Here is a 14,327-nt window from a genome sequence, read left to right as displayed (position 1 = left end):
TCACAGGGTATTTAGAACACATTGCTGATGGTTGTCTGCCACGATTAATTTCACAATGATGTTCAAATACCATTCAACAATAATTTTACTGAAATAGCCTCCTACATAATTAAATACTTTTTTTTTTTTTTTTTAGGTATATCCCATACAAAATGAGCTTTAGGAAGGGAGACTGCCTGACAGATCACCAGTCCATCGCAGGGCCAACACTTGCAGTGCTAACCACTGAGCCCCCATGATGTAAAATCATTGCAAAATAATGACCCCTATAAAAATGGCTGCTGCAGCCCCAATTGTCCCCATTTATGGCAAACAAATATCTGAATCTTGAGTATCATATGACACTACCATTGATGTCATTCTCATACGACAACACCCCATCACACACCCCATTAAGATAATACAGTAACAACTTGATGATTAAATGGTTCTTTTTTTATTCATTCTAGAATATTTCAATAGGAACACATCATTGCATAATCACCATCTACTGTAAAACTGCAGAATATTTCTGTTACTGATTTTACTGCATACAAAACATGGATATTCTTTCAACAGGACAGTTTGGCCCTAAAGTTTGTCTTAGAAACATATTGTACACCACAATTGCAAAGACAAACTCCTAAAGTTGGACAGCATGTTGGCCTTTGGACTGAAACAAGTACAGATTCTGTACAATCCCACAGTGCTACATATAATTAGCAGTTTATATGAATGTGATCTCAGCTCTCTAGCTTCCTATGGGGAACAGACCGTCAGCAAACACAGCTAATAGCATCTTACAAAGATATGTAGGAGCACTTAAATACAATAAAGTATTTCATTATAAGATGACAAAGTATTTGTTGTCTTGCGAGATTTTGTTTGTATGTAAATGCCATACTACAGCAGTGGAGTGGTGCACTGTGCTAGATCGTCTTGTAGAGGTAGACAAAACCAGTTATGTATCCCTCCTCATGCTCATTCACTGCTTTCTCCCACTCCTTCACCTCGGTGACCTCCACACGGCGCCACAGCCCCTCGTCCTCCATGCGCTTCAGCTCGCTCTCCAACGCTGCTTTGTACTCCGCGTTCTCGTCATCAAGTCTGGTTGTCATGCAAATGTAGCCACCTAGTGGAAAGAGGTGATAGTGTGGTGGTGTTGTTGAGTGTGATGAAAGCTGCTGCATTGTGTCAACACCTACAGGCTATTGATTTATCATCACATCAAAAATACAGCTTACCCAGTTCACACATGATAAAACATTCATTAAAATGTTTCATGAGATATTCATGAAACCCAATTACTCGCTTTCCCCACTGGAACATTATAGTTTCATCTTATAAAACTTGTTCTGAGACTGTTCTCCAACGGTTATCAGACAGCAGCAAGAAGCATAAGACAGTTAGGAGTAAAGCAGGCTTCACCTGGTTTGGCGGCCTTGCACAGCTCTCTGACCACAGGAACAGGAACGTGACCAAGGCTCAGTGCTCCAGTGATCACAACCACATCAAACGAACCTGCAGGAGGAGGGGAAGAGGACAGCGAGTGGACACAAAAGAGGATGAGTGAAACAGGTAGACAACATGGAGAGGACAAATTTCATTCCAGTTGTCCTTTCAAATTGACCAGAAAAGTCACTTTGAGTAGAGAAAACATACGAACCTCCTTTATCACCCTTCTACAAAACTGTGGAATAAATCCAAATATGTACTGATTTAATAGGAACCACAGTTTTCTCTTTATTTCAGGATGTGGCTGTCCTGAGTTCATCACAGGTTAATGTCACAACTGTATTTTTTTATGATATAGTGGGTTGAGTTTCTCTGTCCACAACTGAACAATGTTCCTCTTGTTCAGTGACAACAAAATATGACATTGTGACAACTAATAGATCGCAAGACTAGATGACTTGGAAAAACGGTCACCACTTTTTCTTTTATTATATTTCTTCCCTGTTGTAATTAAAGTAAAACATGTACTGTATGTTTTTGTTATTAACAGAAATCTATCTCAATATAACCATCAGTTAAGCATAATAAGCATTATATTACCCCACTGGACAGGTAGCGGCTCCACTCCCATAATGCATTGCCTGAGGTCCTGGTACAGCCCTGTCTTTCTGGCCAGTTCCATCATACCCTCGCTTCCATCAATGCCCACAAAATGTCCAAACCCATGTGTTTTCATCTGTTACACAGAGACACTTTGGTTAGGTCAAAATTACTGGTAAAATCAAACAAACCTGGACATTGTAAACTGATCTGAGAAAGTCAATTTGGATTAAAACACCCGATTTCAAAATATATCAACCCAACTAGACAGAATGAAACAGGAGTTACTGCACACTCATAGCCTTAATCCAGTAATACTTTAGGTCATACTGTAAAGCCATTATTGCAACAAAAATGTCTTAAATCAGGTGGGACAGAAATAGAAAAACACATGAATATGAGAATATGACCCAATTTTATGCTATTCCTTCCTTCTTGCCTATACAGTAAATACAACCCAATGTAATTCTATCCTAGACCAACCAAAATGTTTTCTCTCCATCCCAGTCTTTCCAGTTTTACCTGCTTGGCCACCATTCCAGTTCCACAGGCCACATCCAGCACCACAGCTGCTTCACGGTCACCAGTGAAATTGGAGGTGAGGCGGTTTACTGCTTGAATCGGCGCACTGAAGTCCAGTATAACCGCATCCTATTCAAGGCAGGTGTAAGAAAACACAGTGGATTTTAATACAGACAAAAGAGGAAATAAAAAAAGTGTGTAAATTCTGTGTGCTGTGTGCATAATGGCTTTTGTTGTAAATTGCAATGCCCTTTGTAAGCACTGCACTCTTGGTTTTGTTCCTGGAGTTTACTTTAGACTGGCTAACTTATGCTTCTGATCATTTTAAAGGAATCTGTAGATTTAAGACAGTCCACTAACACAGCAAAATCATCCTTTCTTGAGCTAATCTCATCCAATAGGAAGAAAAAATTATTGCCATCTGTGTTATTGCTCAAAATGGGTAGTGTTGGGTGATGTGCAGTTTGATATGAGTTTTTATATTAGGTCTGGTCTTGTTCACTGTATATATTCATGAGATACAGATCAGTACTGTATTGTGTGTTTAGAGAAATGTTATGGTCATTTTATGTCCTTTTTGGAACTCTAAACAAACAGGAACCATTCACTTCAGTGGTTAGGGAGAAGGCTGAGAAGGAACTGCGTTGGCTAACATGCTGCGTGTTTGGTGGTCGTATGAACTTCAACGACTTGTGACTAACATGGGAGTGATTACATAATCACGGAACTTTCATTTTGGGGTGAACTGTTCATCTGTCATGTCAAGTGTTAATTTGTAAAATTGAGTAAAACAGTGCTATGTGGTGTTGCCCACCCCAGTTAAGTTACCTCACCTGGTCATAGTTCTCTGCCCAGCTGTTGTAGAAGGCGATCTTATCACCTACTGAGGCATCCTTGTGGACTGACACAAACAGGTCTTTCACAATTTCAAGAGTCCTAGTAGCTGCCATTATTGCATCCACCTATATGATGAGATAACGGGACATTGGTCAGTTGAATGTTTGACAGTTGAGCTGTAGGCTATCGAGGCTATAGCCTAAAGCAAGGTAGCTTTCATTTACCTGGTTCCACAGTAAACTAGTCAGATCACGGATTGGCTGATACTGGTCTCAAAATAAATGTCAGACTGCGCGCACAAGTGCTTTCAATTCAAATCTTCAGGTTTGATAGTGAAAGCTGAACTTACAGTTAACGATAATGTTCTTACCCTTTTCTTTGATCAGTTCAAACTAATGCAACACTGTTAGTTAACACATTATAGTCACTTGATAATGGGTATCAGCATTGGACAATCCAAATCAGGAATGGGCAACTGTGTGCCAAGAGTCTGCAGGTTTTCATTCCAACCAAAGACTGCAGCAGGTGATTTCACCGATTAACACCTTCAGCCAGAGAGGAAGAAGTAATCAGTGAAGTCAGCTGGTGCAGTCTTTGGTTGGAATGAAAATCTGCAGACTCTCGGCCCTCCATGGCACATGGTTGCCCATCCCTGATCCAAGTAGTCACGTCGTTGTCTCGTGCCCTGTTTGGCGTCGCAGGCATTACGACATGAGAGGGAATCTCCCGCAATTAAACAGAAGTCAGGCAGGCATTGCTGAGAGCTAAATCAAATGTTGGATGCAGGTGTCACAGTTGGGATCTTGCTATGCTACAGTTTTGGCACTAATCACCCCCCCATACTCAGCAGCACTGAATACAGTCACTCCTAGTAGACTCGTGCTTAAGTACTAATAATCAAGAACGCCTTGGCCTTTAAAGTAGTAGAAAGTAATGCTAAACAAACAGGCTAATGAATGAAGTCTACTGCACTTTCTCAAGTTCAAGAAGCAACAAAAAAAGCATGTGGTGCAACATCACACAGTGTGACATCAGTGGAAATAGAGTTATAAAAATCATAAGGATTACAGCACAACACATCAATTACATGTAGTATCAGGACCACCAGTGGCAAGCTAATCTATAATATCTATCTATAGAAATAAAGCAAAAGAAAATCAGAGCAGAGGAATGCATACCTTTGGCCTGTCTCTCCAATTCACAAAGCAAAGCGCACAAAAACTGCAGGAGCAAAGGGTCTCCACCACATATATACACAGTATATATGTAGGTTTCCACCCACAGTAGAAGAGTTCACCTCTGCCCCTTCAAAATAAGATACAGCTACATGCCTGCTACACAATTCCCTGTTTCTAATCTGGTGTAACAACAAATCTACCACACAAGTACTACACTGGAAACCATTGGACATCAAAGTCAGATTTTGGTGTCTACAGCTGTCACATAACCAATCAGTTAGATATTTCTGAATAGCCTAGCGCCACCCAAGTCTCTCACAGAATTAGAAATCAGTGCAGAAAAAGGCCAGAGTGACAGTAGAAATTGTCTACTCAAATAGCCTCGCCCTCTTACACTTTCTCTATATGTATCATATGTTTTCAACCAAGAAAGTCACATATTTCTCCTTCCCCACCTGACTACCACAAGATGATGTTTTGACACTGGGCAGACATAAAATAAATGTCTCAGAGTTTGAGGCCTGACCTACAGTGCTATCAGTGGTGGTAGTACCAGTATGTAAAAAAGACAGGCCACTTATTCACAGATAGCCCTAATCCACTCACCTGGTCATAGTTCTCTGCCCAGCTGTTGTAGAAGGCGATCTTATCACCTGCTGCGTCTTTCACAATTTCAAAAGTCCTAGTAGCTGGCATTATTGCATCTACCTATATGGTGAGATAACGGGACATTGGTCAGTTGAATGTTTGACAGATGAGCCGTAGGCTATCAAGGCTATAGACTAGGCTGCATTTATATCATTGAAAAAAGAAAAACTGCATTATTTTTTTCAAGCGTGTAAATAATAATGGTGCCAATCCAATAAAAGTTTGCTTATGCTATATGGCATGACAAGACAATACCCACCTAATGATACAGGACACAAACACTACTTAGGACAGGACACAGAAATAGACGGGACAGGACAGGGGCCACCTAATGGGGTGACATTTTATTTGGATGATCTAATGTTGATACTCAACTATCAGGTGACAAAAAGTAGATGTTCAACAAAGTGTCAGCTGCCTATTCGGTGCATCTGTACAGATTGCCCTATTTCTAACCCTAACCCTAAACCCTACCATTAACCCTAACCCAGACATGACAACCCAGACATGACAGATAACAAACTAGGCCACAGAGCTACTTGAGGGGAAAAGACATTCATTCATTGGTTACATATTGGGAAACTGAAATTTTGGCGCAATTTACGGTTTCGCCACACCTACTTAACATCCGCTGACCAATCATGTGACGGGAGCGCCTGACAGGCGCACGCACTAATTATTATTAGATACATTTTAAAAATATCTAGTGATTAATTAAATTCACATTTAAATTATGCAATTAATAAAACAGTTAACAGTTATACAAAATTTATAGAATATTAATTAAATGTATCAATTAATAATTCCATTTCATTATTCTGTCTTTAAAATATGAATAAATCACTGACTTGTAAAATGATTTCTAAAAAGAAGTTTAAATTAATTAATTAATATGATCAACCTAAGCCCACACTACCAGCATAAGTAGTATAAAATAATGACAGACACAAAATCTTTCTTTTAAGGTTTTTAATAAAGATACAGCATTAAATTCTACAACATAACGTGTCACTCCCAACACTGACCACACTCTTTTAACATTGGAGAGCAGTTTGGCTTTTGGATTGAATAGTGAAGTGAAACATTCATTTAACTAATTTAATTATGAACATTTCAAGTCTCAAGTAAATTATACTTCTGCGTCGAACTGCGGCCGTAGCTGCAGTGTAGGTGTCTGCGGCGGTGCGAGCATTTATGGTTCTGCATCAGTGATTGTGTGTGTAGACCACCGAAACACTAGACGTCAGTGGCGTGCTTTGTTAACACGGATGTAATAACAGAAGAAGTAGTAGTCTTTCTCTGAAACTCGTGTTGAGGGATATTTATAACTATTTATCTTTATAAATATCTTTATATTTTGAAGATGAGGTGTCCTACAAATCAATATATCTGCAAATCTCCTCAACTCGTCTCTCTTCGATCTGCTCCATTGTCTTGGAGCAGACTGTCTGCTCCCTATCGTCGGACATCAACCAGATACAGGATGAGGAAATACGAAGCGAGCCAATCACAGTTCTTGCAGTCGTGTGTCGCCCTACGCGCAGTTACAGTTTTGGAGAGCAGCTACGGCGTAGCTACTGTGTAGGTTTGACGCAGAGCCATAAGTCACCCTTTACTCTGGAATGCAGCTCCACATCTTCAACTTCAGATCAGTAAGTGTCCAACAACATCAAAAATTCCTGAGACACTTTCTTTGGGAAGTGTAGACTAAATTATCTGAGTATTACCTTTCCCCTTCCATAATTTTGATTTGTACCTTTGTTGGGCTGATTGTGGCGCCCTGTGCTACAGCGGCAGTGTCTTGTAGAGGTAGACAGAGCCAGGTATGTATCCCTCCTCCTGCTCTGACACTGCTCTCTCCCATTCCTCCACCTCGGTGACCTCCACGCGACCCCACAGCCCCTCTTCCTCCATCCGCTTCAGCTCGCACTCCAAGGCTGCTTTGTATTCCAAGTTGTCGTGGTTACTTCTGGTTGTCATGCAAACGTAGCCTCCTAGTGGGAACAGGTGATAGTGCTGTGGTGTTGTTGACAGTGATAACATCTGCTTTGTTAAAATCCACATTACCAAAAGTAACCTACAGTGAGGTTACTGATTTATTATCTTAGATCAAAAATACAGCTAATCTACAATAAAACATTCACAAAGATCGACCCTCAGCCTTTCTGAGACCAGGGTCAAGAGCAGGTGGAAAAAGTACGCAAATCCTTTACTTAAGTAGAAGTAGCAATACGAAAATATCTACTTAAGTAAAGTATAGAAGTATTAGCAGTAAAATGTATTTAAGTATCAAAAGTAAAAGTACTCACCCTGAAAAACGGTCCCTTTCAGAGTGTTAAATTATTGATGCATTAACCTGTAAGAAGTGTTTTAATGTTGTAGGTCCAACTGCTCCATACTGTTGGGGAGTTTAAACTCTAAATATGCATCCTATTTTATGAGCTCATCTTACGTTTTGCATGTAAAACCTTGTTCTGCAAAGTAACTAGTAACTACAGTCATCAGATAAATGTAGTGGAGTAAATGTCCAATATTAACCTCTGAAATGTAGTGGAGTAAAAGTATAAAGTCTCACAAAATGGAAATACCAAAAGTGCCAGTACCTCAAAACTGTACTTAAGTACAGTACTTGAGTAAATGCAATTAGTTACTTTTCACCTCTGGTCAAGAGAGAGCAGCAAAACAAACACGGCAGTCAGTGAGGAGAAGAACAGCCTCACCTGGTTTGGCGGCCTTGCACAGCTGTCTGACCACAGCAACAGGAACCTGACCATCGCTCAGCGCTCCGACGATCACGACCACATCAAACGAACCTGCAGGAGGAGGTGGAGAGGACAGGGAATCGAGACGGAGATGGATGAGCAAAAAAGGCAGACGACATGAAGAGGAAGAGTTTCATTCCACAATGAGATATCCACCATCCACCAAAAATCATGCCTACTCTTTCAAAATGATTCAAAATGCATTAAAGTAAGGGTTACTTATGGGGTACTAATACAGTGATGAGTAAGACCTTTGCTCACTAAAAAGATTTGTTTTGGAGCACAGAATCATCATGTGCCCATAGCAATATTTTATATCCATAACGGATACAGTGCCTTGCCTTCAGAAAGTGTTCAATTTTCCCCATTCTGTGGTCTTACAACCTAAATTCAAACTAGAATAAATAAGGATGTTTGCCACTGATCTACAAACAACTCACAACAACAATAATGTCCAACTGGATGTTTGTATTTACACATTTTTACCAATCAATTAAAAATTAAAAACTAAAATGGGCTGTATGTCAGAGTGGCCAAAAGGAAGGCTCTCCTGAAATAAAAGCCACATAGCAGCAAGTTGGTTGTTAAAAAAGCACGTGAAAGACTGAGCACGAGGCAAAAGATTCTCTGGTATGAGTGTGTTCACATAAAAGGAACGATGTTTGTATCCCACAGCCTGTCGCATGCAACAAGGACAGATCCGGAGCAGTGTAATTAACATAAGATGAAGCTATAGAGGCACACAACTGGAATATAAAAATAAAATCAAAGCACAATGAGCCATTTTATACACAGCACAATCACTGTCTTACTGTTATCTTAAATATGATTGAGCTTTAGTATTGAATTGCTTACAACCTGAATTTCAACACCCATACTAATAATTAAAATAATTGTCAATTAGCCACTTTTAAGTCAGTATGCTTAAATGGTGGATAATATAGTTTATGAATGGTACAACATGTACGTGTAGAACTATTGAAACCTACACATTTTTACATTATTTATGGGAAAAAAAAGCCTATTCGTTTGATTGTTTCTGTCTGTCTAGGTGGTGTTTCACTAGGTAGATGGCATTCATTTTCATTTTCAACCACCTGGTGCTGTGTAAGCATGGTCAGAGCTGCGCTTAAATTGACATCCATTCTAAGACGTAAGTATTTGTTCATAAATTACACTCTTTACTTAGAAATGCTCATATGCGTGGTTTACGCACATATTTGTATGTACACAGTGTTGATAAATTAGGTTTTTATTTTCTTCTACAAACACAGACTTAACATGTTTTTCTCTGTAAAAGCCGACTGTACTTGTACACAGGGCACACTAGTAAAAGTGTATTTCTCCACGTCTTTCCTGGACTAATCAAAGTAAAATAAACTTTTCTGTATGTTTTTGACATCAACGTAAATCTGCTGAATCACAACGATCATTGACGCATATGTAAAACGCTGCATTACCCCATTGGACAGGTAGCGGCTCCTCTCCCAGCATGCATTGCCTGAGGTCCTGGTAGAGCCCCGTCTTCTTGGCCAGCTCCAACATACCCTCGCTTCCATCGATGCCCACAAAATGTCCAAAGCCATGACTTTTCATCTGTACAACAGGGACACAATTGGTTAGGTGCAGGTCATAGCTAAAGGTAAAAGCAATCAAATCTGAAAAAAAAAAAGAAAACTGATCAGAAATAGGTCAATGTTGGTCTATATTGGACGATGGAGTTTTAGATATAGATATAGATATATACAATATAGAATAACATCAGGTCGTATTTATAGAAAGAGTAATATGATGCAGTGTTATTCTGTTCTTGTTACTCTGACAAAGACATTGTCAAAACTCTGCTTTTTTAACACATTAACTAAAGAATTACAGCATCAAGGCACAAATGTGCGGCGACTCCTTTTGATTCAAGTTCTGTGGCAGGAGTTTGTTCTCTCTGTCCCAGTCTTCCCAGTTTACCTGCTTGGCCACCAGTCCAGTTCCACAGGCCACATCCAGCACCACAGCTGCTTTTCGCTCACCAGAGAAATGGGAGGAGAGCCTGTTTGCTGCTAGACTCGGCGCACGGTAGTCCAGAATAGCCACATCCTATTCAAGGAAGTTAAAAAAAAAATCACAGTAGCTTTTAATACAGATCAAGTCTAAACAGGTTTTTTTTTTTTTGGTTGTTGTTTTTGCATTTTTGCCTTTACTTGATAGTTCACGGTGGAGAAAGACAGGAAAGATTGTGAGAGAGACATGCGACAAAGGTCCCAGGCTGGACTCGAACAACAATATTTTATTTATTCATTTTTTTTTTTTCAATCAGACATACTCAGTTTCACTTATTTTTGCACAGTACAAGTATATACTTTAAGTCCCTTTCATAAAATGTTGGAAAACGAGGAATATTTTGCTCACATGGCCCACACGTACTTCAGTTTCCTCACCTGATCATAGTTCTCTGCCCAGGTGTTATAGAAGCTGGTCTTATCTCCTGCTGTGCTGTTCTTGTGAGCCGAAAAGATAACGTTTTTCACGTCTTCAAACGTTTTAGTGACAGCTGACATTATACTGCACAGCTCACCTGCGCGCACACACACATACACACACACACACACACGGATTGTAATAGGCTGCACATCATGGCATTCATTATAGGCTGCTAGTTATGATGAAAATTAACCTTTGTATAAACCTATGGAAAAGCTTTGTAAGTGCACAATTATACTGTGCAACTGCAACACTGGGATAAAGCCACTGTTGTTATTATTATTATTATTCTTAATATAGCATTGGACCAGCCAAGTGTCTTGAAACCAGGGAATCAAGATTATAACCTGATTCAAGGTGCAGCCAGTTCCATTGACAATGAATTGGAGACTGTCTGTGGGAGCCTGGACCTGTCTGACCCATATGACCTAAGGCTATGATTATGACTACATGCTAATAATACAAGCCTATCATTTCCCCTTTATAAGCCCTCTGGTTAGATACTGTCACATTAAAAATGTTCACTCTTCTTCATCTATGGACCAATACAACTGTCTGACATTACAGATTAGATTACACTTTACTTGAATATTTCAATTTTGTGAGACTACTATTACTCCGCTACATTTCAGAGGGAAATATTGTACTTTTACTCCTTACACTACATTTATCTGATGGCTGTTACTAGTTACTTTGCAGAATAAGGTTTTTACATGCAAAACATACAATAATCTCATTAAATATGTTGCTTTGTTAGAGGTTAAACTCCCCAGCAGTAAATGGAGCAGTTGGACTACAACATTAAACTCCTTCTTACAAGTTAATGCATCAATAATTTAACACTCTGAAAGGCGGTATTCTTCAGAATGAGAACTTTTACTTTTGATACTTGAGTAAATTTTTCTGCTAATACTTCTATACTTTTACTTAAGTACATTTTTGAATGCAGAACTTGTACTTATAGTTAAGTATTTTTCCATTGTGGTAGGCTACTGCTACTTCTACTTAAGTGAAGGATTTGAGTAGCCTACTTTTCCCACCACTGCAGATTAGATGGCAGAGTCAACTGGTGAATCGTGAATAACCTACTTTCAGAAATGTCCAATTACACACCTGACTATCTGCCATAGAGATAAAACAGTTTAAACGGTTTAACCTCTGTGCTATCTGCTTTAAAAACCAAGCACTTGCATCCCCCTTTACCCCGACCTGGTGCGATCAGATAACAGAAATCGCTCTTACATAAACCTGGCTTAAATGTGTCTATAGCAGTTCCTTCAGGAGCTGTACAGGAAGTCCAGGAAGGCCGCACGGACGGATTTGATAAATCCGCGAGGGTTTAGGCCAAATCCGGGTCCGCGAGTCTGCAAGTGCGGTGAAGTGCGGACATTTGGATTCAGCTCCAATGTCCGCACTCACACCAGCACTCAGTTTAATACATCCATGACTCACACACTCACGGACTTTGACGCGCGTTCCCGACACGTCCGCGAGTGTTCAGGGCCGTCCCACTGTGAAATCGGCAAGTGCACGAGGGCTCACTGGCAGACTTTATGAGCCTTTTATGCAGACTTTCAGCAAGTCCGCATTTCTGTAGACTTTGCTTGAGGGAATTACCCACAGTTCATAGCGTTTGTGACGTTGTATTTATATATGTGGAATATATCAGCAATGGAGCTACCCAATACAAAAACAACAACAACACAATTAAAGAAAAATAAACACACAAAAAAAATTAACAAGAACTCAGAGAGAAACAGGCATAAAAGTGTCAAACTACATGCAATATACAGTTAAAAGAGAAAATGCAAAACAGAATAAATAGCCTAGATCAGTTTCTTCTTCATTTTAAGTCCAGTGGCTTTTGTTTCTATTTTTTCTGGACATCTTACTAGCTGGATGGCTGAAATGAATTTACACAGACATAGGCCTACTGTGTCATTTTTAACACATCTGTGTCTTCTTTGGGACAATGCATATTTGTGTTACTTTTCAACACAACACGTTATAACAGGCTTACAATTTAACAACTACTGAGGACATATATTCATACATTCAAGTTACATTTTCCAGTGATGAGTTACTTTTCTTTGTTTTCTCGAGATGTGGAGTTATTTTTGTCATTATCTCCAGATAACACATTTTGTTTCCCTGCGTTAATGACAAAATTATCTCTATAGTTATCTGTAATAGCAAGGCATAATGCTATTTCATAATGCTGCGCTAGGCCTTAATTTGGCTTAAAGAGAAATGTGATACGGTGATCAAAATACTGCTCCTCTGACATTGCTCCACATCATGTTTCCTGAAATGATTTTAAAAGCAATTCAATTCTGTTATCCTGAGATCTGACTCCTTGGTGATGATCTTCATTCTATGTCAAAAGGCAAACAGTTCACAGACCTTCCCTACTTTAAGAGGCCCTTTTTTCTTTTTTCTTTTTTTTTTTTTTACATTTTATGCCACATCACTATGAATTTGACAAGTAGACAGATAAGATTAAGCTCACCCCATTGCCCTCTGTTCCTGGAAATTAACTATTTATGTTTTTGTGCAGTGCATGCATTTGCCAGTTCAATGATACTTAACCCATGAAATCACTAGAATCTTATGAACATCCTGATCAATCACTCCACTTCAAGTCAAGAAAGAGATTTTTGGATTACACCAAAGCTGTCTTTGAAGCCTTCTCAAAAAAAAAAAAACATGGTTTGGCTTCATGTTGACTGGAAATATCATCTCCTAACTGAGCCAGAAGCACTGCTATTTGTGCTCACCTTTAAAATGTCTCAAGACCACCTTGAGTTATTTTTCAGCATGGTTAGGAGATGGGGGGTTGGTGCAATGATCCAAATTGCCTACAATTTAAATGGGCCGTATACTCCAGACAAACTGGATAATGTCTGCAAAAATGGGAAATGCCACCATAGAAGAGCCGCTGAATACCTTGTTCACTTCAACACAGCTGGAGCCAAATGACCGTTTAAAAAAATTCATTCAGATACTGAGCACACCATCCCCATTCCATTAGCACATCCTACATTACATTGTGGGACTGCAGGTGCACACCATGTTGCCCTTCAGAGAAATACTGACAACACTTACAACACAGCAGAGGCACTTTGAACTCACTCATGGAAAAAGAGTCTTTTTTTCACTTCATTTTGAGGTGTATGCCTGGTATATTGTAATAGTCTTTGTGAAATTGTAATGACAATATTAGGTGTTATCAGGCTATGTTGGCTAATACTGTTTTTGTTTTGTAGGAGGCATTTGAGTGTCCAGATGGTCCCATGGGAAGCTGTAAGCATGCTGTAACTGCAGTAAAGAGAACAGGTGCAGCTGGAGCTTCTGGGCACGCTTCAGTCTTCACCAACTGTGTCAATCACAACATGGACCATGAGACAGCAGAAGAAGATGACCGTGCCACCCAGCTCATAAAACAAATAAGTTCACAGTTCATCAAGATGGTCCCTTTTCACCAGAAGGCTCTACACTCAGCGCTTTGTGAAGGACAACAAGGCATCAAAGCATCAAAGACTGACTAAATCCATTCTATCCATGGAAGTTAAAATTTACATTTATTTGTCAACCTACAGTATATAAATATGACCTACAATATGGAATATATTGCATCTTTAATAGAAATGTACATTATTTTTCTCAATCTATATTTAATTAGGCCTAGAATGTTAACACATTGCCTATGTGTGAATGCACCTTTCAGCTGCCACAGTGATAGTGACAGTGACATTTCTTGTGTTGAACAACATTTGCCCTTTTTTACTTAATAGAATAAATGGTGATTACTGTTATCATATGCGCTTTGCGATCTGGTCTGCTCTCAAAAAATTTGCTTAGCCCATACAAC

General features: G+C 39.4%; 1 protein-coding gene across 1 annotated transcript; it reads right to left on the bottom strand.

The window, feature by feature from the left end:
- Positions 1 to 488: 488 nt before the first annotated feature.
- On the bottom strand, positions 489 to 7,359 carry mettl27 (methyltransferase like 27). The gene is made up of 7 exons (XM_071538289.1): positions 6,976 to 7,359; positions 5,178 to 5,279; positions 3,390 to 3,518; positions 2,557 to 2,685; positions 2,035 to 2,170; positions 1,408 to 1,500; positions 489 to 1,111 (listed from the first exon to the last, which is right to left on the bottom strand). Exons 1-7 carry the CDS (start codon positions 7,081 to 7,083, stop codon positions 909 to 911), a joined length of 900 nt encoding a protein of 299 aa, XP_071394390.1. The 5' UTR covers positions 7,084 to 7,359; the 3' UTR covers positions 489 to 908.
- Between the last annotated feature and the right edge of the window lie 6,968 nt (positions 7,360 to 14,327).

The sequence above is a fragment of the Centroberyx affinis genome, unplaced genomic scaffold, assembly GCF_046629955.1.
Source record: "Centroberyx affinis isolate AG114_WGS23_722 - 3 ecotype Tasmania unplaced genomic scaffold, CSIRO-AGI_Caff_v1 ptg003246l_1, whole genome shotgun sequence".
In the NCBI taxonomy this organism is placed as follows: domain Eukaryota; kingdom Metazoa; phylum Chordata; class Actinopteri; order Beryciformes; family Berycidae; genus Centroberyx; species Centroberyx affinis.
This window is presented reverse-complemented; position numbering and strand designations above follow the sequence as displayed.

What these genes read in the sequence shown, in the direction of transcription:
- mettl27 (XM_071538289.1), bottom strand. Translation starts at nt 7,083, where the DNA reads ATGGGAGAGAGCAGTGTCAGAGCAGGAGGAGGGATACATACCTGGCTC. An exon ending in GGGCAGAGAACTATGACCAG is followed by an intron (nt 3,519 to 5,177) that starts GTGAGTGGATTA and finishes CTCATCATATAG; the next exon opens with GTGGATGCAATAATGGCAGC. An exon ending in CTGGAATGGTGGCCAAGCAG is followed by an intron (nt 2,171 to 2,556) that starts GTAAAACTGGAA and finishes TCTGTGTAACAG; the next exon opens with ATGAAAACACATGGGTTTGG.